The sequence below is a fragment of the Gekko japonicus genome, unplaced genomic scaffold (genome assembly GCF_001447785.1).
Source record: "Gekko japonicus isolate JY-2015 unplaced genomic scaffold, Gekko_japonicus_V1.1 scaffold1854, whole genome shotgun sequence".
In the NCBI taxonomy this organism is placed as follows: Eukaryota; Metazoa; Chordata; class Lepidosauria; order Squamata; family Gekkonidae; genus Gekko; species Gekko japonicus.
The window spans coordinates 201964-226103 of NW_015163145.1; the positions used below are offsets into that span (position 1 = coordinate 201964).

Genomic DNA, 24140 nt, shown 5'->3' on the forward strand with positions numbered 1-24140 from the left:
CGAAGGTCTTTCCCTTCCCCGTTCTGTTACCCCAAACTCTGTTATGTGGAGGTTCTGATGTTCAACCTGGGACCTTAAGCCTGGCCAGTAGGTGTTCCGTCCCTGAACTGTGGTCCACCCTGACCTGCCCAAGATAGCATTTGTACAACTATACTATGATTAAGTGTGAACAAATGCTTCTCTTTGCAGGCTTCTGTTCTACAAGCACTCTCCTATCTTCAAATGGTTCATAAATTGCCAGGAAGCAGATATGACACACCAAAGTGGAAAGACGATATTTAAAAAAATAATTTTTTGGGCTCCCCCTCCCCTTTTACAAAAGGCTTGCCTTCAAAATGGAAAAGCAGAAAGGCAGAAGGTTTCTAAGAAGAAGAGGAGGAGATTGGATTTATACCCCACCCTTCACTACCCAAGGGAGTCTCAGAGCGGCTTACAAACTCCTTTCCTTTCCCCTCCCAACAACAGACACCCTGTGAGGTAGGTGGGGATGAGGGAGCTCTTGACAGAAACTGCTCTTTTTCAAGGACAGCTATGCCAGGACTATGGCTTGCCCAAGGTTATCCAGCAGGTGCGAGTGGAGGAGTGGGGAATCAAACCCATTTCTCCCAGATTAGAGTCCGCACACTTAACCACTACGCCAAAAAGGCTCTCACACCAAACTGGCTTTTGAATGCTTTGAAATGTGCCTTCTCCTGGGAAATCAGCAGTAAACGCTTGTAATCACGCTTCCTTCCCATCGAACTCAATGGTACCCAAGTCAGCCCTGATTTCCAGAAGGCTTAGGGCCAACTACCTTTCTCTAGGTTTGTGATGGATCTTCAAGAGAGTTCTCTGATCTTAAGCAGACCCCACTGCAGTCTCTAGCCAAATGACATGGCGAGGCCGACTGCTAGACAACATTTAGCAAAATGTCATCACGTCTGCACGTTCTGCACAACTGTAACATTAGGCTGAGGAATACGTACTTATCCTGCAGTCCGGGCCTGCAAAACCTGGAGCGCACTCACATCTGTACCAATTGTCACCGTCCACACAGGTTCCACTATTATAGCTTAGGAAGAAAGAGAAGGGGGGGGGAGATATATATTTACTCGACTGAGCCTATTAAATGGAGTTGTTTTTAAAGCTCTTCTACAAATCATACACCCTCAAAATTAGCCAATATTGCCACTTTAAACTAGATGCGGCATGCCAGCTGTTCTATTTAATTTTAATAACTACTTAGATGCACTCTTGATGGAAACGGGCTTAGCTGATCAACTCGTATATTCACGGGGAGAGGTGGAGAAGAGCTAAATAAAGAGGAAGCTAAAAGCCAGACTTGGGAACTGTCAAACCGATTCTTCAGAGGAGGAACATTAAAGTGATCCATTTATTTCGTTTCTGCATTTTTCCCTCCCCACCCAAGCCTCCCACATTCTCTCTGTCAGAACGGTTCCTCTGTAAACAATAACCGTTTCAAACATTTATTGCTGGCAAAGACACCATTTCTAACACATGAGATGCTCAGCAGGCATGCAATAAGAGTTCACGGCCGTCTCCCAGGTCGTGTTGCTTACCAAGGGTGCGGGCTACAGTCGTTGGTATCTGCGGGGACAGAAAGAACAAAGAGATGCCCATGTTAAATCACAGCACCATAGCCGACTTCGAAATCCCAGACAAGCCACCAGATTTGCCACCCTGTTCTACAGCTTCCTTTCCAAACAGACTTTCAGCTATAAAGCAGAAACGTCAGCCACCGGAAGACAATTCTTGTGAAGAATTCTCATCAGGAAGAAAAAGTGAACAGAACCAGACTGGGCAGCTGCTTGTGAGAAAAAGGAGAGAGAGAGAGAGAAACCCAGCCTGGCTGGGGAACAGGTAGCTGCCCCAGCAGGGCAACATCTGTCTCCACTTATCTCCTTTGCAACTTTCTCATGCCCAGGTCAAAGCTCCAGCCCTGCAGTGTCACGAAAGCCAAACAAGACAGGTGATGCTCCAGCCCTGCCGCCAAACAACTTCCCCCTTCTGGCTTCAATCTCCGATTCCCACGGGCACCCAGATGAGCCAGTCCTCTCATCGAACGCCATCTGACAAGAGTTTGGGAGGACACAGAGAGAGAGGGAGACAGAGAGAGAGGGAGGGAGAGACAGCGAGAGGGAGGGAGAGACAGCGAGAGAGGGAGGGAGAGAGAAAGGACTTACTCTGAGTGCATGTGGGCCCTTCCCAGCCCTCCTTGCAGACGCACGTAAAGGAATCTCCGCTGACGACACACGTCCCACCGTTGTGACAGGGGCTTGGCAGGCAGCTGCTGTTTCTCGCTGCAAGAGAAGGAGGAGTCCGTGAGGAACAAAATGTCTGCTGCCAAGCTGTGGGTTTTTTTGTTTTTGAGGAGGAGGCGGAAGAAACGGGGATCATCCACTCATTTACCGATGTTGCAGGTGGCTCCTTCCCACCCGGCGGGACACATGCATTTGAAGGCATCCCCTTCGTCGTAACAGGTCCCTCCGTTGTTGCACGTGGCTTCGTCACACTGGCTATCACCTGCAAAAGGTCAGAACCAGGAAAGTAACACCTGTCGGGATTAGGAGAACCCCTTGCCCGGTCCCGTAGGAGTTTTCTCCTGGCTCATCCTGTGGATGCACATTTACACCAATGGTGCCATTTTATTTCTTTTCATTAATCCCTGCTTTTCTCTCCAATGGGGCCCCCAAAGGGGCTTGCCTCATTCTCATGAAGCTGCTGGTCTATACGGAATCAGACCGTCTGTCTGTCATGCTCGGTACATTCTACTCTGACTGGCAGCGGCTCTCCAGGGTCTCAGGCAGAAAAAGGTCTTTCCCATCACCTGCTGCCTGTTCTTCTCCAACTGGAGATGCTGCCGGGGATTGGGCTGGAGCATCTAACTGGAGATGCCGGGGATTGAGCCGGGGACCTTCTGCATGCCAGGCAGAGGCTCTTCCCCTGAGCCACAGCCCCTCTTTACCGCTCTCCAGGGTCTCAGGCAGAGGTCTTTCCTATCACCTCCTGCCTGGTCCTTTTTAACTGGAGATGCTGCCGGGGATTGGGCTGGAGCATCTAACTGGAGATGCCGGGGATTGAGCCGGGGACCTTCTGCATGCCAGGCAGAGGCTCTTCCCCTGAGCCACAGCCCCTCTTTACCGCTCTCCAGGGTCTCAGGCAGAGGTCTTTCCTATCACCTCCTGCCTGGTCCTTTTTAACTGGAGATGCTGCCGGGGATTGGGCTGGAGCATCTAACTGGAGATGCCGGGGATTGAGCCGGGGACCTTCTGCATGCCAGGCAGAGGCTCTTCCCCTGAGCCACAGCCCCTCTTTACCGCTCTCCAGGGTCTCAGGCAGAGGTCTTTCCTATCACCTCCTGCCTGGTCCTTTTTAACTGGAGATGCTGCCAGGGACTGAACCTGGGACCTTCAGGCTGAGAGTGGGTGACTGGCCTGAGGTCACCTAGGCATGTGGATTAATTGCACTGCCTTGTGGGAACTGTAGTTTTTGCTCAGGATTGCATGGAGAAGAGAAGCTGTAGCACAAGCAGGTGCTGCGGCCCCCATGGTATGGACGTTCCCCCCAACACACATACATTTTATTTGTTTAACCTGTTAAATTACATGTCTATTTTAAAAGTCAATGTAGTTCCACAAGAGTAAGGGATTAATATTAGTTCTGCACATATGGCTACAAGCCAGCTGGCTTTTCAAGCTCTTTCCTTGAGGATCGCCGGCCTTGCATGAACAGAAGCCTCTTTTACCGTTCTGCACCAGAAGGTTCTTACAGCTGGCTCTCAAAAGCAATCCGACGAATCCATGAAGGACTGTTTCCCCATCAATGGCTATCAGGCATGGTGACGAAATGAAACTTCCAAGTAATCCTCGGAATACCTGTGTTTGCGAGGGTGGGGGTGGGCGCCTTTGACTTTCGTGCTAATTGCCTGGTCATCTGGATGGTCAAGTGTCAGGAACAGGATTCTGGATTAGTCTGTCCCAGCACATCTGTGTGATGTTTTCTTATCAACACAGAGCACAGCCGATAAGAAAGCCGGGCCAAATGGGTGTATCAAACCAAGGAAACTGCAAATCTGGGGCACGATCCTGAAGGCAGGGCCAGGCTGGAAGGTCAGACTTTTTTTTTTAAACAAAGCACTCACGCGAATGGCAGGTTTTCCCTTTCCAGCCGTTTTTACATTCGCAGAAGAAGTCATTGACCAAGTCTTGACACGTCCCTCCATTGTGGCAAGGATTTTTACTGCAGTCATTAATATCTGGAAGGAACAGGAAAGACACGGAGCTTAGAGAAAGAAAAACACGGTCTGCAAGAGCGACGAACACTAGCAAGCCTGCCTTATCATCTCCAAGGCTGCTCAATCTCTCTTCTTGGCCTCTGGAGTTCCAGGCAGGGATTAAGTGTTTGACGGCCTTAATGCCATCACTGATGTTATCATGTTTATCCTGCACTGTACCCCACTGCTGAATTTCAGCTGTTCTTGCCAGCAAACACCTCTCCAGTTCCCCTGGAAACAAACATACCCACAAAGCAGAGAGCTAAAGAGGCCCTTATTACATAATTACGCTGCTTCAAGGCTAAAGGCTACTAGTTCAAACCCTCCTCTGCTTCCTTGAAGCACTGAACAAGGAAAAAGGAAGCATCTAAGGCAGATGAATTTAGAGAGGAAACAAACTCTCCATTCATATTGGGGTGCTTTTGTTGCCCTCAAGTCAGAGCTGATTTAAGGTGACCTCCGTGGGGTTTTCCAGGCAAGAGACGTTCAGAGGCGGGTTTGCCATTGCCCGCCTCCGCATCACGACCCTGGTATTCCTTGGAGGTCTCCCATCCAAACACTGACCAGGGCCAACCCTGCTTAGCTTCCGAGATCTGATGAGATCGGACTAGTCTGGCCCACCCAGGTCAGGGCCGGATTAGGTTAATGAACTCATAATTTAACACACGTAGACAAAGACACCCATGACCTAGAGATTTCTCCCAGTATGGCCTTCAGAATCTTTGCAATAGCATGTTCCGTTTCTGTAGAGGAATGTAACATCTGAATAAGTCGCAAAGATTTGAGAGCCCCCGCTGAGAGTATCTTCCAGTGACACCCTCAGTCAAGGAGGCTACTCCAGTTCTTAAATCACCTACTCCCTTTAGTAGTAGTGCTGATCTCAAATCACTGGAAACCAAAGTTTGCCTCCTTGTACAACAAGACAATGCTGTTTTGAGCAATCTTCTCTTTTAACAGGGCAAACACCGAAATGGCTTAATGAGCGCTGTTCTCCCCTTGACTCTGGGGTGAATAAAAGGCCAGTGGGCACTGCAACAGTAGTGAGAGAGCAAGGAATTATCCTGGGGAAAGCAAATGTTCTGGATGGCATTCTTGCTGTTCTACTGCCGTCCAACACGGCTGCCCTCTGAAACCCTTATTAAACGGGGATTAGATGTGTCGTAGAATGGAAGAGTCCCGGAGGGCGTCGTTATAACGGAACAGGACTGTAGTCCACTGCAATGATGAGGGTTGGTATCGCCCGCATAGGCCTTGTTAATCTACATTCCACACTGTTTATGGTGTACCAGGCCTTGACAAAATTTGGTGCCAGTCCAGAAATCTAGGAGCCAGGTTCAGTTTTCATCCTCCATGGTTTCATATGAATGACTACCTATTCTAATAACTGCTATGCCAAGTCCTAATCCTAAACTCTTCCGTTGCTCATGACTATTAAAGCTATGACAGAGGTATTTTAGTATACAAATAAAATATTGGGTAACCCCACTGGCCATCACCAAAACTAAAAGCCGAATTCTAACTCTAACCTAACCCCTCTCCGATTTCCCGTAATTCCACTATCGCTTTCAAAAGCTCCGTTTAACTGAGTATGGGAGCTGGTATAGAAAACAGATAACTTAGGAAATTAATTCATCTGCCACTGAATGGTGTAAAATGAAGCTTACACACATGCAAGCCGCTACAAGAGCTTCATGCACATTTAGTTTTACGTCCTATAATACACTGTGATGCAACATGATGAATTTGGGGTTGGATCCAGCCATCTTTTTGCTTAATCCCGGCCAATTCCTCTCCTTATCCCAGCTCCTGTATTACGTGATTGTTGTCCATGCAGGACACATGATCCCAAACATAGCCTTTTATGGTGGTCCTCCCGTTTCACCAGCGGAAGGGCTGGATCTGACCCTTCATATTTCCACTAAGAACTGCTGAAACACTACAATAAAGTAATTGCTGAAAATACCAGGTGCCAGAATGGAATTTCTAGGTGCCATGGTGACCTGGGCTTCATCAACCTCCCTTGCCTTAGCTTGTTCACATTTTTCTCTAATCCCGTAATCCTAGTCTTATTGCATTGTTCATTGGTTGCCTTGTGCTGTATGAATGCACTGTTTTTATATCCTGTAATCTGCCTTGAGTCTCAAAAAGAAAGGTGGACTATGAAGTAAATAAATAAAATATCCCGCCTGTTAAAAGTTCCCCTCTGCCCCAGTTAAGAGGCGGTGGGACCCTAATCCACCTCAAAATGGAGGACATTTGCGAGGATGAAGCTCACCACACCACTTCAGTACTGCACAGACTGCAAAAGCAGCAAGCGAGTCCACCTCCTGCCACAAATCAAGAAACAAAGGACTAAGCTGGGGGTTCCCCAACGTGGTGCCCATGGGCGGTATATGGTACCTGCTGACACCGTTCTGGTGCCTGCCCAGTGCTTTAGAGAGGGGGACTTTTGCCCAGTAGTGCTTCTGATTAACTGTGCAGATTTTTAGAAATGCACACGGGGTCTTCACTGTGCGACAGTGGGAGCCATTTTATGGCTGGCTCCGCCTCCCGTGGCAGTGCCCACCATGCTGTGTCCGAATCCCAGAACTCAAAAACGTTGGAGACCCCTGGACTAAGCAGCCCTGGGTTTTACAGTATTGCCACAAGAAAACACTGCCTCTTCCTTAAGGAGACCCATCTCTTCTTCCAAGGACTCTGCTGAGAGCGAGTCATTGAAAAAGTGATGGAATTTAGACCCTTCGGTAGAAAAGAAGCCCCCTCCCCTCTTCCTGGGCAGGCTCACAACTGCCCCGTCGGCTGGCCCAAGAGGACTCGCTTACTCGCTTCACAGAAGGTGCCTTCCCAGCCGTCGCTACAAATGCACTTGTAGGAGTTGATGCCGTCAATACACGTGCCGCCGTTCCGACACGGGTTGCTCTCGCAGTCATTGATGTCTGGAACAAAATAAATGACATCGGGTATAAATGAGAGGAGAAGATAAAAGAAAGGTGGTTTTTGCCACAGCAAGCTACTAAGCTTGACTGCCGCTACATGAATAATAAGAACATAACATAAGAGAAACCAATGTTGGACACTGACTTGGACTTCTGGTCCACCTTGACCAATATTGTCTGCTTAAACTATCAGCAGCTCCAAGCAAGGTCTTTCCTAGCCTGGGTATAAGTGGAGATGCCAGTGACTGAACCTGGGAATGTCTGTATGCAAAAAAAAAGAAAAAAGAAAAAGGCACGTGTGCCCTCTTTTTTGGAGCTGTCCCCCAAAGGATATAAAATAAGAGGCTAATAAAAGCAAAAACTTACTCTTGGAATGCTTTAAACATACTTCAAAAGAAGAATCAGAACCCCCCCACCCAATGTAAATTTGCTGTAGACTAACAAAGAGGCCGTTAGTACATAAATTGTTAAAAAGTTAAAATTTATTTTTAAGAGGGTTATGTACGCTCAAGGGCAAGAGCCTCTTTTAAAAAGACCCTCCAGAGCCAAAAGAAATGACATCGGGTATAAATGAGAGGAGAAGATAAAAGAAAGGTGGTTTTTGCCACAGCAAGCTACTAAGCTTGACTGCCGCTACATGAATAATAAGAACATAACATAAGAGAAACCAATGTTGGATCAGGCCAGTGGCCCATCCAGTCCAACACTCTCTGTCACACAGTGGCCAAAAATGCCAGGTGCCATCAGGAGGTCCACCAGTGGGGCCAGGACACTAGAAGCCCTCCCACTCTTGCCCCCCCCCAAGCACCAAGAAGACAGAGCACCACTTGCCCCAGAGTCCCTATCTATACCTTGTGGCTAACAGCCACCGAGGGACCTCTGCTCCATATGCTTATCTAAAGCCGTCCATGCTTGTAGCCACCACCCCCTTCTCCTGAGGCAGTGAATTCCATGTGTTAATCACTCGTTAGGTGAAGAGGGACTTCCTTTTATCCGTTCTAACCCGATCGCTCAGCAATTTCATTGAGTGCCCACGAGTTCTTGTATTGTGAGAAAGGGAGAAAAGTACCTCCCCAGGTAATAATTAATTATCGTATGGCATTGTGCGTAGACTAGCCAGGAGATCCGAAGATTGTCTGGCAGCCGCAAGTTCCAGCTCTTAGTATGCTAGTGGTGAGCTGAACTTGTTTTTAGGGACTGAGAGAGGTCTCAAAAGAATGGTGATTGGCTTAAGGTCACACAGCTGGCTTCAAGTGGAGGAGTGTGGAATCAAAACCCGGTTCTTCAGATTAGAGTCAGCCGCTCTTAACCACTACACCAGACTGGCTTCTCTAGAACTTCACAGGCACGCAAACACATGAAGCCACTGTCACACTGACTTGGACCAATATTGTCTGCTCAAACTATCAGCAGCTCCAAGCAAGGTCTTTCCTAGCCTGGGTATAAGTGGAGATGCCAGGGACTGAACCTGGGAATGTCTGTATGCACAGACACGAAAGCACCATGGCCAATAACTGCCAGAGGAGCTGGATTTTGCTAGCTATGGGATGAACCCTGCACATCTCTTCTGTAAACGGTGCCGAACAGGCAAAAGAAGGTTCCTTGCACTGCAGAATCCAACCTGTCGAAATCCAGCTGTTCCAGAATTCTAGACGCCTCTGCATTTTGCTCTCTTTGTCTAAATCCGGGAAGCTGCTCGTAACGGTACATGATGTATTCCTGCCGCCCGTCCCCACGGCCTCTACTCGAGCCTTAGTTGGATAAGACTCCCCCAAGTCCATTGAATAGGATCCTTGTACTCACCACAGCTTGGCACCAACCCATTCTCCTCCTCGTAGGTCTCGTGACCTTCCCCTCCAGCTACTGGCAGGCATCCTACCACCCCCCTATATGGAACACAGCATTTCCCCCATACTTCTGCAGCCTCTTCAGACACCTACTCAGTTCACAAGACTCTCTAAAGAGCAGCCACCCAAAAAGGCCGCAAGGTCCTGGCCTGAAACACCTTCTCCTCCCCCTCCCCCCCTTCCTGCCTGAAGGGGCAGTTTGGAGAACTCAAAGGTTAGCATGCTGCAGTTTATCAGTTCACTTGGTCTAAACAAAAGGTATCATTGCGCGGCTTGGATCTCTCTCATTGCTCTGTTCCCTCTTCAAGGAAAGGACTCTTCTACACAACGGTATGAGTTTGCTTGTTGTGAGGTGCCACCGGTGCCAGGCATCGCCTCGCTCAGCTTTTGGCAGCCGCATGCCCTCGCCTCTTCTTTCCATACTTGTGTTACTTATAGGAAAACCCCCCACTGAGGCTACCACTCCACAGACCTGGCAACGCGGCTCTCAAGAGTGAAGGGCACGGCATCCCAAACCTCTCTGACCTTGGATCCGGGGGCCTTGCCGCCGCTTCCATTTTGTCCTGCCTGCTGCAGAGTTGGGTCCCTCTCCCATGGGGAACATTATTTTGATGCTAGGCCTTACTGACATGAACACGCACGAAGCTGGGTCTCATACTGAATCAGACCAGTCACCCATCAAGGTTGGTATTGTCTACTCAGACTGGCAACGGCTCTCCAGGGTCTCAGGCTGAGGCCTTTCCCATCACCCACTATCTGATCCTTAACTGGAGATGCCGGGGATTGAACTTGGGACCTTCTGCATGCCAAGCAGATGCCCTGCCATGGAGCCATACTGAAAACATTAATCCCGTATAAGTGCCCAGCACGAGAGAAATACGCTGTACAGAAGAGAACCTCATCTGCAGGGGGAAATGGCACAGTGCAAATGGAAACCAACCTTAAGATCCAAGCCACGACAGATTGTCCTGACTATCTCTTTGTTAACTTTATTGTGGAAGGCTGTTAGAAAGGTCTGAGAAGTCCGGCAGCACCTGAAAGACTTGACAACATTTATTGCAACATGAGGCTTTGTGAATCACAGCTCACACGATGAAGTGAAAGGAGATGAAGTGAGCCGTGACGCATGAAAACTCATCTTGAAATGAACGCCGTTTGTCTTTCAGGTATTGCAGGCATTTGCCTTTGTTTTGCTACAACAGACTAACACAGCTACCTGTTTGCAACCAGAAAGTTCTCAGGCATTCAGTACTCCCGCTAAGTAAGCAGCTGTGAATTCAAGGGCAGGACGAAGTGCCATGCTGAGACACACCTTCGGGGCGCAAGAGCTTTGCCTACAGAGGCTATGTGCACAGAAAGCCACTCACGACCTGCCACAGCTTCAAGCAATACCTTCGTTCTGCTTTCTGCACCATCTCTTCCCAGATCACAAGAGAAGAAGAAGAAGAGATTGGATTTATACCCCACCCTTCACTACCCAAATGTGTCTCAGAGCGGCTTACAATCTCCTTTCCCTTCCCCTCCCCACAACAGACACCCTGTGAGGTAGGTGGGGCTGAGAGAGCTCTGACAGAAATTGCTCTTTTTTTCAAGAACAGCTCTTGTCAAAACTACGGCTTGCCCAAAATCATCCAGCCAGGTGCAAGTGGAGGAGTGGGGGAATCAAGCCCGGTTCTCCCAGATTGGAGTCCGCGCACTTAACCACGACACCAAACTGGCTACACCAAAGAGCCGAGGTCGGCATGCGGCCGCTGCACTCCACAAAGTAAACGACCTGTGCTGCGTAGCAAAACAGGTTCACCGGTGCCGACAGCAAAAATGTACCTTCACAAGGAGTAGAGCGGCAGTGATCCTTCAGGTGTGAACAGTTCTTCCCTTCGTAATCTTCAGGACAATTGCTGCAGAAGTAATCGTTCTCGTAGTTGAAGCACTGGGCCCCATTCTGGCACGGATTGGGTTCGCAATAGTCGATGTCCAGCTGCCAGCGGCAATTCGGGAAGGAAAGCGGAAGACAGAAGAGAGAGAGAGAGAGAGCGCATAAGACAAAGGGGCTTGTTATCAGCGTTCCCTCTAAGCTGAGTTAGTGTGAGCCAACTCACAGTTTTTTAGCCTCCAGCTCACACATCTTTGTCTTCGCTCAGGAAGGAGGGCTCCGGAGCAAGCTAATCTATACAGCAGCCAAATTGCTCGCTCACAACTTTAATGCCAGGAGCTCAAAAAGTAGAATTTTCGCTTACAAGACTCCACAGCTTAGAGGGAGCACTGCTTGTTATTACTCTCTTCTCACCGCTACAAGCAAGATGCCTGAGGGATCAGACATTTTTATCTGCTGCCTCAACTTTTTCTGTACAAGGCACACAATGTTATTCTCACCGACTGCACGTTTTAGAAACAAGGGTTATCAGGCAGGGGTCAGAGATGTAATGTGCGGAGTTGTTTGCACCTTGTTTAAAGGCACACACTCCTGGGAAAAGCACAGCCCCGCTCCCCCCTGCCCACGCCAAAAAGCTGATCTATAGCACCGCTTACTGAACACAGGCTATTCACTACACAGATCCCAAGGAAAGTGCCGCTCGGTGGTCTTATCTGGAGTTTGCCTTTCACCAGCTCTCACCTGACAGACATTTCCTGAGAATCCAGCAAGGCAGAGACATTGGAATCCATTGATCTCGTCTTGGCAGTAACCCCCATTCAAACAAGGGTTACTGGCACATTCATCGATGTCCTTCTCACAGTTGTCCCCTGCGTAGCCAGCTGGGCACACACACCGATAACCATTAACCAAGTCCTAAACACAGAGGAGGATAAAAAGGAATTAGTTAACGCTGACCCCACTAAAAGCGTTCAATAGCTACGCTCACCTTTTTTATAGGGTAGTGTTGATTTAGACCAGCAGCGGCGGGGAGAGGGAGGGAAAGAAAGAAACCTGGATTTTAATTCAATTCCAGCTACACAGCTCACTGTGCGAGAACTCAGTCACCATCTCGGAGCCTCTATTATCTCACAGGGTTCTCGGGAGAACGCAAGTGAAGACGGGCATTTGAGACTTAACTTTACACGCTTCAGAGGTGACGGGTGCGATAGAAGAAGAGCAAATGAAGACAAGAGAATTTATATTCCTTCCCGAAAGCAACACATGGTGCAATCAACTTAGAAATTTTATGTACCCACAAGGTACAGATTTACATAAATAAACTTTCTCAAATTGCTTTCGGAATCCTCCAGAAATGGTAGGAAAAGGACCATTAAATGCCTTTTGCTACTTTCGCAGAGGGGCTGGAGACTGCAATTCGACCCAAGACACACTGAATATTGATGCTGCAATAGAGCTATGTGGGAGGGGGGGGAGAAGACAGACTAACTGCTTGTTTTATCAATGGACAGGCAGCAGTAGCCCAGGGAACGTGGGGGGGGGGGACAGGACGGGACAAAACAATAACTGTGGGACCAATACAGTAAGAGAACTGCATGAAATCTGATCCTTTGGAGGTTGTAATGCAGAAGGACCCAAAAAGATATCTACTGAAGTTGCTTCAGGGACAAAATACTTTGTTCTTGAGCAAGGAAGCTGAATTGGATGGTCGACTGTGCATGCTACAGTGTCATGAATTTCTACAGTGCCCAAGTAGTGTGGATTTCTGCCGTCCGCGTGTGCATGTATATATTAATTTATTTACAGAAAACTTAGCCACATCCCACTTCACTACACGGGGACTTACCCTACAAGTCCCTCCATTCTGACATTTTCCAAGACAGTCATCAATATCTGCAATTTAAAGAAAGAAAATGCACGCACAGTTAGCAATGGCTCACAGAAGCCAACATGCTTCCAAAGCCAAGAGAAAGAACTGGAGTGGCTCCGTAACTTAGTGTAGATAAAAACTTTTGTCAAGTTTCCTGTATGCTTCCCTCCAGATAAGGTTTATTAGAATGGGTGGGAACCTTCGGCCATTCTTCCAACAGAGTTCAGTTGCCGCTTCACATCATTGTTTCAAGACATCTTATCTGAATATAGCCATGTTGCGGACTAATGGCTTTGATAAAGCTGCCCTCTTATTCATGCCAGGCTGACTACTCCCTTTCTAAAAACACCAAACGTTCATTCTCCTTTTCCTCCTCTGTTGCCTAATGCTAAAGGCTAAGCCACAAACTCAGAGAGTGCCGTGATATAAGAACAGCCCTCCTGGATCAGTTCAACAGTCCGACTAGTCCGGCATCCTGCCTCACTCAGTGGCCAAACTGTTCCTCTGGAGGGCCAGCAACAGGGCAGAGAGGCCGAGGCCCTCCAATGATGTTGCATACTGGCCCTGGGATTCAGAGGATTCGTGCCTCCGAATGTGAACATAAGAACATAAGAGAAGCCCACGTTGGGTCAGGCCAATGGCCCATCTAGTCCAACACTCTGTGTCACACAGTGGCCAAAAATACCAGGTGCCATCAGGAGGTCCACTAGTGGGGGCGAGGACACGAGAAGCCCTCCCACTGCTGCCCCCCCCCCGGCACCAAGGGCAAGTGGAGGTTCCCCTCAGTCACCAGGGCAAGTAGCCACTGATGGACGTCTCCTCCATGAATCTATCTGATCCCCTTTTCAAGCTGTTTTTGGCCATCACGACATCCTCTGGCAGCGAATCCCACATTTTAATCCCTCTCTGTGTAAAGGAGTATTTCCTTTTCGAAGGTTAATAGGCACGCCGGCCGACTTCAGATGCCAACTTGAAAACATGGTTTCAATTTTACAACTAGGGTCAGTTTCTGAAACCAGGATTCAGATTGCAAAACGATCACACTGATCTGGGCTTCATGAGTCACGGAGGCGGGGCGTGCACGCTGGCACAAGGTGAGAGAGAAGTTCCAATTCTGAACTCAGTACCTCCGGGGTTGTACAAGGCCCCCGGTACCTATGGCTAACACCATGGCTCCAGCAATGCCTGTTTTCTCTGGGACAGCTGAACTGAGACATTCTGCCCTGTGGACCCCCAAAGCCAGAAGAAGTGTGCACAGAGACGCATGCTTACTTATCTCACAGTTCTGGCCAGTCCAGCCAGCAATGCAGTCGCAATAGTAGCTGCCAATCAAGTTCCTGCAGGAGTTGGCATTGAGACACGGCTTCCCCTCACATTCATTGGCATCTGGAGAGAGAAGAAGAATCGGCAGCACGTTAAGTGGCAGTTACCGAAAAGGGAAATATGTGTGTACACACAAAACACACTTCGCACAGCAAGAACTACAAGTTCATTAAAGGCTAATGGATTGTTTAAAATGTACAGAGTGGATTAAAACAAGGACTTTAAAAGAATCAGAGGGAATGCTGTTAAAGCAGAGAACCTTCTGATATCACCCTCTAATTACGGTGCGCTGGCAGCCCTGAGTTACGAGCCACTAATTAAGGGAGAAACAAGGAAAGGGGGGGGGGACGGAACAGGAGCCAGGGACTTGGGGATTTCAAAGTAGCATCCCTGGCCACTCTGGTTAATACCCTGCCCCGAGATTGTAGGCTGCTCGTTCTTCAAGAGATCATTTTGCAACTCACGGGTAAACTCCCCAGACTGAAGGGGTTACCAGGCCTGGGGAAATGGAACACTGCTTTCCCACAAAGCTGAAAAGAAGGAAAAGGGGGTGGGGGAGAGGCCACCCACAGACAGACAATGGCTTAAGAAGTGTTGCCATTAGGATTAGAAGTCCTCGCCACAATGGAAGAGGAAACCGCTTCAAATTTGAGGGGGCCATTTCCCATTACACCGTTGGGACGGGGAGGCAAAGGCCCGCGCCAGAGGTTACTCCGATGTGCAGAAACAGAGACCCCGGCACAGTGGTGCCCGTGCCAGACGAGGCTCTCGGAAACCCCGGTTCCAATCCCCACTCTGCTATGAAGTGTGTTGGGTGACCTTGCTCAGCCTGACGCACCCCAGGGGGCTGTTGTGAGGCAGCCAGAACGGGCAAAGAGAGACCCCCTCAAGACCTCGCCTCCCCTGGTGGTCCCAAGAGAAGTAGGGAGCTTCTTCAAAGCCCAGGCGGCCATTTCTCTGCACAGCACAGCCCTTTTGGGGCGGGGGGGACCTGGCGTGGTACCGGCTCCTTCCCCAGGTGCAGCCACTACTGCCAGGAAGCCTCTTTTCTCATTGCAGCCACTGAAGGAAAACAGTCCGCCACAATCACGGGAAGGGGTTTCCGAAGACCACGGCTGCAGTCTGCTTCGCCAGTGACAGTCAGGCTCCCACCCCCGAGATATTTGCATGCACGGATCCCCCAAATACATATACATTACAAGCACTGACCTGACTTAAAAACATACTAAAAATTACATCACTACCCCCCTTTTTAATGCTCAAGGCTTCATTCTTATTCCAGACAGTCCATTTTCTGCAGGGAGCAACCAATACTCCCTTCTAAGCGGTGGAGTCTCGTGAGCAAAGATTCTACTTTGTGAGCTACTGCCGTGAAAGTTGTGAGCGAGCGATTTGGCTGCTGCCTAAATGTTTGCTCTGGAGCCCTCCTTCCTGAGCTGAGACAAAAATGTGTGAGCCGGAGGCTAAAAAACTGTGAGCTGGCTCACACTCACTCAGCTTAGAGGGAACACTGGTAGCAACTATCTCCCGCAAATCACTCCTATACATCAGAACCACCCTGTAGCATGCAGCAGGGGAGACGCCACCCCTATTTTGCCACTCCACTGAGAGAAGTCTGAAGCCCCCCTTCAGTTGTAAGAAGATTTCACTTAAGTGGCTCTTCTGTTGGAGGAGGAGCCACTTAAGTTGGAGGAAGAGTCCCTGGGAAATGGTTGGATCCACCCCACTGAGTACAGGAGTGTGGGGAAAGTTACTATGGTTGACACCCACTGATAGCCATATTCTCGAGATGGATCAGCATGCCGATGGACCTTACAGCATAACAGCTGCAGCAGATACCTACGCAAATGGGCTGCAATATCTACGGGTAACTGCAGTGGTCACCAATGTGGTGCCTGTCAGTGTCTTTCCTGGCACCCACTCGCTTCTTGGCTGGGAACCGGGCGTTTTATGATTGGTTCCAAACCTCACAGCGGCCACACTGGGACTGACCCCACGACTGCCACTTCGTCATGGCACCCATTACCCAGTCTCCAAATTCCAGTCCTGTGACGGGTCGTTCCTTTAGGATTAATTCAGGGCTGCCTACAACCTCAAGAAGGTTAGGGACCCATGGCTTAGGTTTCAAAACTTCTTTTCAGGGCAGGATCGTCAAGGGCTGAAGACAACCCAATGCCGATGAACCCGACTTGCAAGACTGGCTGTAGCTGCCCATTCAGTACAGACCAGAACGGAGTAAACACAAGCCATGACAGGAGTGTCCAGAGTCAGACCCTCTCAGCAAATTCAACAACAGCTTGTTTTCTGTTCCGTCAATCTACGGTCTACCACTTCCCTATCTGACACGTTTTGCCAGTCCACTGAGGTGGGCATATACACTTAAAGCCATCGACTAGATCCTGGCAAGTCCCTCCGTGGCCACAGGGGTTAGGGGAACAGTCATCAATATCTACCAAGAGAGATTTTGCTTTAGCACACATGCCCAACATCTAGTAGCAAGATTAGCAATCACGGGATAACTTCTGGCAAGAGCCAGCCAGTTATATAAGAAATCCAGCTTTTATAAATAATTGGCGCCCCCTTCTTCATTTGGCTTCCTGCAGTCACTGATGGTGGCTCACACAAATTGAAATTATTATTATTATTATTAATAATAATAGTAATAATAACTTGGAACGCATGCATGCACTGTGATTATTTCCAAGTGCTGCCAAGCATTCCCAGTGTTCACATGGGTAGGACTTTCACGCAAGTGAGCAGCCTTAGTAGAAAACCACACACACACACACCCAAGCCCATTCCACGTGGTTGCCACAGAGCAAAGAATGGCCAATTATTCCCTGTGAGACAGGGCTCAGGGAGGCATACAGCAGAAACAGAATTCACACATTATTTCATTGTTAAAAGCAATAAATACATTAATTAAAAATAATAAATACAACAGTAAACTAAATTAGATGGCCTACTGAGGGTGCCCACTGAAAATACTCTTGGACAAAGACAGTCATAGAACAGAGCAAGAGTCTGGGAGCACCTGAAAGACTAACACAATCTGTGGCAGGGGAGGAGCTTCCGTGAGTCACGGCTCACTTCTTCAGATACAGCTAGAATGTGAGTCCATCTGCCCTTATATCTTGGAGAGTGAGGTGATTTCATATCTGAGATATAAGGACACATGGACTCACGTTCTAACTGTATCTGAAGAAGTGAGCCGTGACTCACCAAAGCTCCTCCCTGCCCAGAAATTGTGCTAGTCTTTCAGGTGCTGCTGGACTTGCTCTTTTCTCCTGCTACAGACAGACTATCTGAAGAAGTGAGCCGTGACTCACGGAAGCTCCTCCCCTGCCACAAATTGTATTAATCTTTCAGGTGCTCCCGGACGCCTGCTCTTTTCTGCTGCTACAGACAGACTATCTGAAGAAGTGAGCACTGAAAGCTCCTCCCCGGCCACAATTTTTGTTAGCCTTTCAGGTGCTGCCGGACTCCTGCTCTTTTCTCCTTCTACAGACAGACTAACCCGGCTACCCAACTAGACCTAATAAGAGTCATGTCTGACTTCCTGCAACATCAGCCTCCATAAGAGTCATGTCTGACTTCCTGCAACATCCGCCTCCATGACGGGCCAGCTCCCCTAACTCGCTCTGGCATCGGACAGTGGGCAGCACAAGAACTTCCACAAGCACCTAGTCTACACGTCAGCTGGATTGTCCTTGAAGGACACCGTTTCAGTGGCCTCTTTTCATTGCCAACAAGAGACTGCTGCCAACACTGGGCTCTGCCGTACATATTCAAGCTTGGCTGTGAACCTGCTATCTCACTGGGCAAGGTGTTTGGTTTTTTTTAATCCCAGCTTTAGTTTCTTATCTGTTCAGCATCTATACAGATAAAGGCACTAGCAATCTAACCTGAGCCAACTACAAGAATAATTAAGAGACTGGAGCCTTCCCCCTCTCTTGTTTTAAGTGCCATACACTTCATAATTACTGATTACAGGGGTGAGATGCTGGCGTACAAGCCAGAAAGAATCCAGAGATGCTGGCATACAATCCAGAAAGAATACAGAGATGCTGGCGCACAATCCAGAAAGAATACAGAGATGCTGGTGCACAATCCAGAAAGAATACAGAGATGCTGGCGCACAATCCAGAAAGAATACAGAAAGCGAAGGCATTCTTGGCTTCACCTGGATACCCTAAGCACAATTAAAGGGGAAAGACGCCTTCGGACAGCAGCAAGCATCCTGAGCCACTCAGATTCACACGGCGCTCAAGAGGTTCTCCCGAGTGACGTTTAAAGCTTTCATAAACTGGACATTCCAGCGGACTTACTAAGGGTGCATGTTGGTGCTGCCCACCCTGGAGCACAGAGACACTCAAATCCCGTAGAAGTTTCAAAGCAGCTCCCTCCATTGTGGCAAGGATCCGAGAGGCAGGCATGTTCCGCTGCGGCAAGAACAGAACCCACTTCAGCTTAGTCGAGGCCAGCAGTACGAGCAACCACCTCCTCACCTGCTTGAGACTCCCCTTCTCTCTCAGCCCAACTCCCGGCTTGGATGCTGCGCTGGAGTTCCGCCGCGTCAAATACAGCGGCAGCCCTACGTGGTCTGGGACCGTCATACCTACAGGATCACCTCTCTCCTGTTACAACCCCTCACACGTTCCCCTCGGTCATTGTCTAGGGGGACTCTTGTCAGCGCCTGGCTCACTTAGCTGCCACCAGGGGCAGGGCCTTCTCAGTTGAGGCCCCTCCCCCTGTGGAAGGCCCTCTCGGACGACACCCGAACCCTGCCGGATTTGCTTAGTTTCTGCAGGCCATGCAAAATTGTTTAGGTTGGCCTTTGGAGGCTAAACAACCACATGTATGGGCTGTTTTGATGGTGGTATGGTGATTGCCACGTATATTTTAATATTCTAATGTTCATATTTTATATTAGTTATTTGTTTTTTTTAATGTGGTTTTTTAACCTGGGGTTTTAAGTTGCCACGAGACCCTTTGGGCGAGCGGCAACTAAAAAAATTCTAATCAATCAATCAATAAGCAGTGCCTAGCTTAAACGCCGGAAAACAGCAAAAGAAGGCAATGCCACTGGGTCAGCTCACGAGCTGTAACCACTTCCAGCTCTGTTAAGTCGGAGCTGCCCCTGACTGTATTATCCACCCCACCCTGGGCACCAACTTCAAGAGGTAAAACAGTCCTCTGGAGATTAACACAGGTGCTTCTATAACCAACTAAGGTAAAGGTAAAGGTTCCCTTGCTCGAAAGCCAGTCGAATCCGACTCTAGGGTTGCGGTGCTCATCTCCGTTTCAGAGCCGAAGAGCCAGCACTGTCCGAAGACATTTCCGTGGTCATGTGGCCGGCATGACTAATCACCAAGGCGCATGGAACGCTGTTACCTTCCCACCAAAGTGGTACCTATTTATCTACTTGCAATCTCTTGCTTTCGAACTGCTAGGTTGGCAGGAGCTGGAACTAGAGACGGGAGCTCACTCCGTCATGCGGCACACTCGGGATATGGAAGCCGCGTCCAAAAGCCCACACCAAACTCATCCCCCACCCCCGACAAGCCAGCCACTAAAGAACCTTCTGAGGCTTTCTTCCTCTGTCCCAATGTAGTGGAAGCCTCCAAGCAGGAGGCGACTGCTACTTCATTTCTCTTAGAAAGATATCGTGGCCACCTTCCACCCATCGTCTCACGTTATGCCCAGCATGTTCCAGGGCATGCAGACAGCAAGAAGTGCGCCACTGAGTACACTCCTACCGATTTCGCAGTTCTGTCCTGAGTAGCCCTCTGGGCAGGAACACTGGTATTTGTCAGGGCCGGTGTTGCTGCAGGTGCCGCCGTTCAAACACGGTGGGTGAGTCCCACAATAGTTCAGATCTGGAAGGCAACAACGCACAGTCAGGAATAAGCAAAAAGAGAAGTAAACGTCACGTACGCTCCCATGCACAGAGCAATGAACCACCTGCGGACTTGCCACCGAGTCAGGGACGTGAACCCCAAGCACAAAGAACAGGCCGTTCCCTGGTTGGGTTGCCTCCCCACCGCCCCGACCTCCCTCGTGTTTACCATCCCTCAGAGCCTGACACTTGGGCTCCCTGCTGGCTCCTGCATACCTTTATTGCAGAACTGGCCACCCCAGTTGGTCTCACAGAGGCACTGCCACGGTTCGTTGCAAGTGCCATGGACACAGCCCGGGTGAGGAATGCACTTATCGCAGTACTGGCCTTGCCATCCGTACTGACACCTGCAAAGAAGCAGAGCTTGGAGTTATTTCCTCCAAAAGCTTTTTTTTTTCCAGAAAGGCATTGGTAAAACTTTTGAGATCCACAGTTCTTGTTCCTTTTCTTTAAAAAGCCCTTCAAGGACTATTTGGTGGTTTCTTGTAAACAAACAGTGTTGGCTGCTCCACCACGGCCTCCAAAAGAGGCAGCTGTTGTACAAAAGAATAACTGTTCTGGGAGCCCCAGTGTGATTCCATTGAAGACAATGATAAGCTATTCTGAAGCTCATGGAAATGGGAGAGAGGGAGGGGGGCACACTACGGATAAATCTGGGGGGCTTTGACAAATGGATTATAAGGGGCGGGAGAACAGGGCAGGAGTCAGGAGTAACAATGATCCTCATGAATACAAGACTTCAGGACTCTTCAGAAGAAACACAAACAAACCAGGAGGCGTCAGCAGCCAGCTAAGCGGCGTTCCCCTTGCACGTTACTAGAACACTGCTTGCTTCTGAGCAAGAGGGGTCATGTGTTGAAGTTAAAAGGATGCGAGATATTAATCTGCCGCAGCAGTCACAGGATAGCTGAACCGTGCTGACGTTTCCATTTTGATAAAACTGGAAAGTGTGCACGTGGCCGCATGAGTCGCTATTGGCTCAGAACGGATTTCAAGACAGCGCCGGTCTTCTCCAGATGTGCTCCAGCCGCAATGAATGCAAGACCCGAGGTGATTTTTATCTCGGAACGCTGGCTCGAACGCCTCTCCCTCCGTTTTAAAGATTCGTTCAGCGTAAGACAAAGCGAGAAAAAGCTGGAGATCAAATGCGTTCCAGAGGCGGCTGTTTTATTTTAAAAAATGTAATATTTGGAAAGGGGAGGAAAAGGAAGCAGGTTGATAGCGTGAAACCAGGGGGTTAACCAAAAGCCCATTTCATTACTGAGACCTGGGAACAAGAGATCAGCAACCATTATCCACTAATCCTAGCCTGAGTTGCCATAATAAACATTTCCCACCCGAACTCAGTTAGGCCTTTGATTTTTTTTGTGTGTGAAAGACAGCTCCTTTCTGACCAGCAAATCCTTGTCATGGGAAAAGTGATAGCGATCTGTCCAAGGGCTAACCGCCCACAGCAAGCAGAAAGTCTTAACTCTCCATCTAAGAAACCTTGGATGACTAACCACTACCCTAATTAATGATTATTATTATTATTATTATCATTATTTTTAAAGAACAGTGCTTGGAATCTTTGCGGTTCAGAGCCTTGGGGTGTTCTGATGCACCCAACAGTCACGGAGCAGGGCACCGGAGAACGGCTCCTTCTTGATACGAGCCACGGAAGGCTCAGAGATCAGACTCCACTGGTCCTGCAAGCCTCCCGCTGTAACTCCGCATGCATTAAGTGACTCCCAAACAGAAGCTTACAGAATAGACAGAGGGTGGACTGGCGGCCCTTGAGGCCCTGATGCTGCACAGAGAACAGGGGGCAAAGAAACTTCACACACACCCCCAGCCTGATTTCAGTAAAGTGCCAGCCACCTAGCTTTACTTTTTGAAGGACAGGTGAGGCCTAACACATTCAAAAAGTACACAAGGACCCATTTCAGCAAAAGAACTCATTGTCTTCCCGCATTCACAAACACAGACAGCCAGTGTTCCCTCTAAGCTGAGCCAGTGTGAGCAAGCTCAGTTTTTTAGCCTCCGGCTCACACATTTTTGTCCTAGCTCAGGAAAGATGGTGCTCCAGAGCAAACTGATTTATGCAGCAGCCAAATCACTCACTCACAACTTGAATGCCAGTAGCTCAGAAAGTAGAAATTTTTGCTCACAGGACTCCACAGCTTAGAGGGAGCACTGCAGACAGCCACATTTCCCTTGTGCAACAAACGGATCCCCCTGCCTTGTGGCATTATCTGAATGCTCTGCGTTGCTTTCAGCTTTGAAGAGGGGATACGTACAAACCTAAAAAGGGGGGGGGAGCAGAGGGATACATCCACGCACCACACATCGGCTGGTGTTTTCTTTTTAAAACTCCGCTGATCTGCGAGTTGACAGACAGTGACTCCCCCTGATTCAAACGGGGAGGAAGGGAATTGTACGACCCTCTTTCTTTGTTTGAATCCAAGGAGACCGCTGAGGTTGGGGGTATCAGGAAGGGCAGGTTGACTGGCTGGTGGAGTTTCTCTGCAGGGGAAGTGTGGGAAAGTTGCACCTTAAGTAAATAAGGGCCCCGAGTGCATGTCTGGGCAGCGAATGGGAGGCGAGAGAGGAGCGAGGCTTCGGCTCTGGAAACAAAGCCTGTTGTTCTGGCTGGGAAAGAATGCGGGCAAACCCTGGAAGGCACTCTGAGCCGAATGACAGAAACACAAATCTCCAGTGAGCGCTCGCTCACACACCCCTCTTGGGATCCAGCCCAGCTGAAAATGGCTCGATTCAGTCTGAGGCTCTGCACAGACAAGATCCAGACACGATCCTGATCCCTGTTTGGAAGAGTCAGGGGGGTTTTCCTCTCTCTCTCCAGGGGCTGCTTCACAGAGTCTGTGTTTATGGTTCTGGTTTATTTTGGCCCCAGAGTTGCAGCTGACTTACGGTGACTCTGTAGGGGGGTTTTCAAGGTAAGAGATGCCCAGAGGTGGTTTTAGCCATTGCCTGCCTCTGTGTAGCGATGCTGGATTTCCTAGGGAGGGGTCTCCCCTCCAAGGACTAACCAGGGCCGACCCTGCTTAGCTTCCGAGATCTAATGAGAAGTACTTTTCTCCCTTTCTCACAATACGAGAACTCCTTGTGGGCACTCTGTGAAATCACTGAGCAGTGAGCACTGAGCAAACACATGGAATTCACTGCCGCAGGAGGGAGTGGTGGCGGCTATGAGCATGGACGGCTTCAAGAGGGAACTGGATAAGCACATGGAGCAGAGGTCCATCAGTGGCTCTTAGCCACAAGGTATAGATGGGAACTTTCAGTCTGGGGCAAGGGATGCTTGGTGCTGGGGGGGGGGGCAACAGTGGGAGGGCTCCTAGTGTCCTGGCCCCACTGGTGGACCTCCTGATGGCACCTGGTGTTTTTGGCCACCGTGTGACACAGAGTGTTGGACTGGATGGGCCTTTGGCCTGATCCAACACTGGCTTCTCTTATGTTCTTATGACTGAACCAGCCTGGGCTATCCTTTAGGTGTTCTCAGAGATAATCGCACATCTTGCACTTTTACGTGTAGGATCCATTCACTTCATTTATGCCTCACTTTCCTCCCAAATAGGGACTGGGCAGGAACCAAGAGATTCTCTTCTGCTGATATTTGGCAGATGGTGGGGAAGTTAACCACTGGAAATGAAGCACACCGACATTCATGTACCCATCCCTGTCTGGCATCAATTATGCGTCAGCAGGTTGGCTTCAGCTTCTTTCAGCCCACAAGACTGGGGGCGCACTGCTTTGTTGGAGGAGACCCCAAAAACACGTTATTGGAGTCACCAGCCCCAAAGACAGCCCATAATAAAACAATCACCTGGAGTCCAAGGCACGTGCACCCCAACATCCAGCAGTTTCCCTCCACCAAACAAGACTGAAAAACCTGCTCTTTAATATTAGAAATAATGTGCAATAGTCTTTGGCTCTTTCCAAAACAAAAACCCTCCGACTGTTTGGCTGCAGGTACTCCCCCCCCCGCCTCATCTACTGGCCAGAACAGAAGAAACTTCAAAGAGCGCTCTCGGCCTTCATCACTATCTACAGCCCAGATTCCAGGCCAGCCATTAAGTTCTCATCACTCCAAGGTCTGGCTCCCAGCAGCAGAAGAAT

At 49.2% G+C, this 24140-nt stretch overlaps 1 protein-coding gene across 1 annotated transcript in view; it reads right to left on the minus strand.

The window, feature by feature from the left end:
• Nucleotides 1–24140, minus strand: part of JAG1 (jagged 1) — a 111621-nt gene that overhangs the window by 7871 nt on the left and 79610 nt on the right. The window contains exons 6-19 of the mRNA XM_015406997.1: nt 20238–20368; nt 19882–20001; nt 18451–18564; nt 16460–16571; nt 14072–14187; nt 12776–12822; nt 11671–11844; nt 10881–11034; nt 7096–7209; nt 4142–4255; nt 2410–2523; nt 2184–2300; nt 1560–1587; nt 966–1051 (exon numbers count right to left, since the gene is read on the minus strand). Coding sequence (XP_015262483.1) covers nt 966–1051; nt 1560–1587; nt 2184–2300; nt 2410–2523; nt 4142–4255; nt 7096–7209; nt 10881–11034; nt 11671–11844; nt 12776–12822; nt 14072–14187; nt 16460–16571; nt 18451–18564; nt 19882–20001; nt 20238–20368 — 1541 coding nt within the window. The remainder of the gene's footprint in view (nt 1–965; nt 1052–1559; nt 1588–2183; nt 2301–2409; nt 2524–4141; nt 4256–7095; nt 7210–10880; nt 11035–11670; nt 11845–12775; nt 12823–14071; nt 14188–16459; nt 16572–18450; nt 18565–19881; nt 20002–20237; nt 20369–24140) is intronic.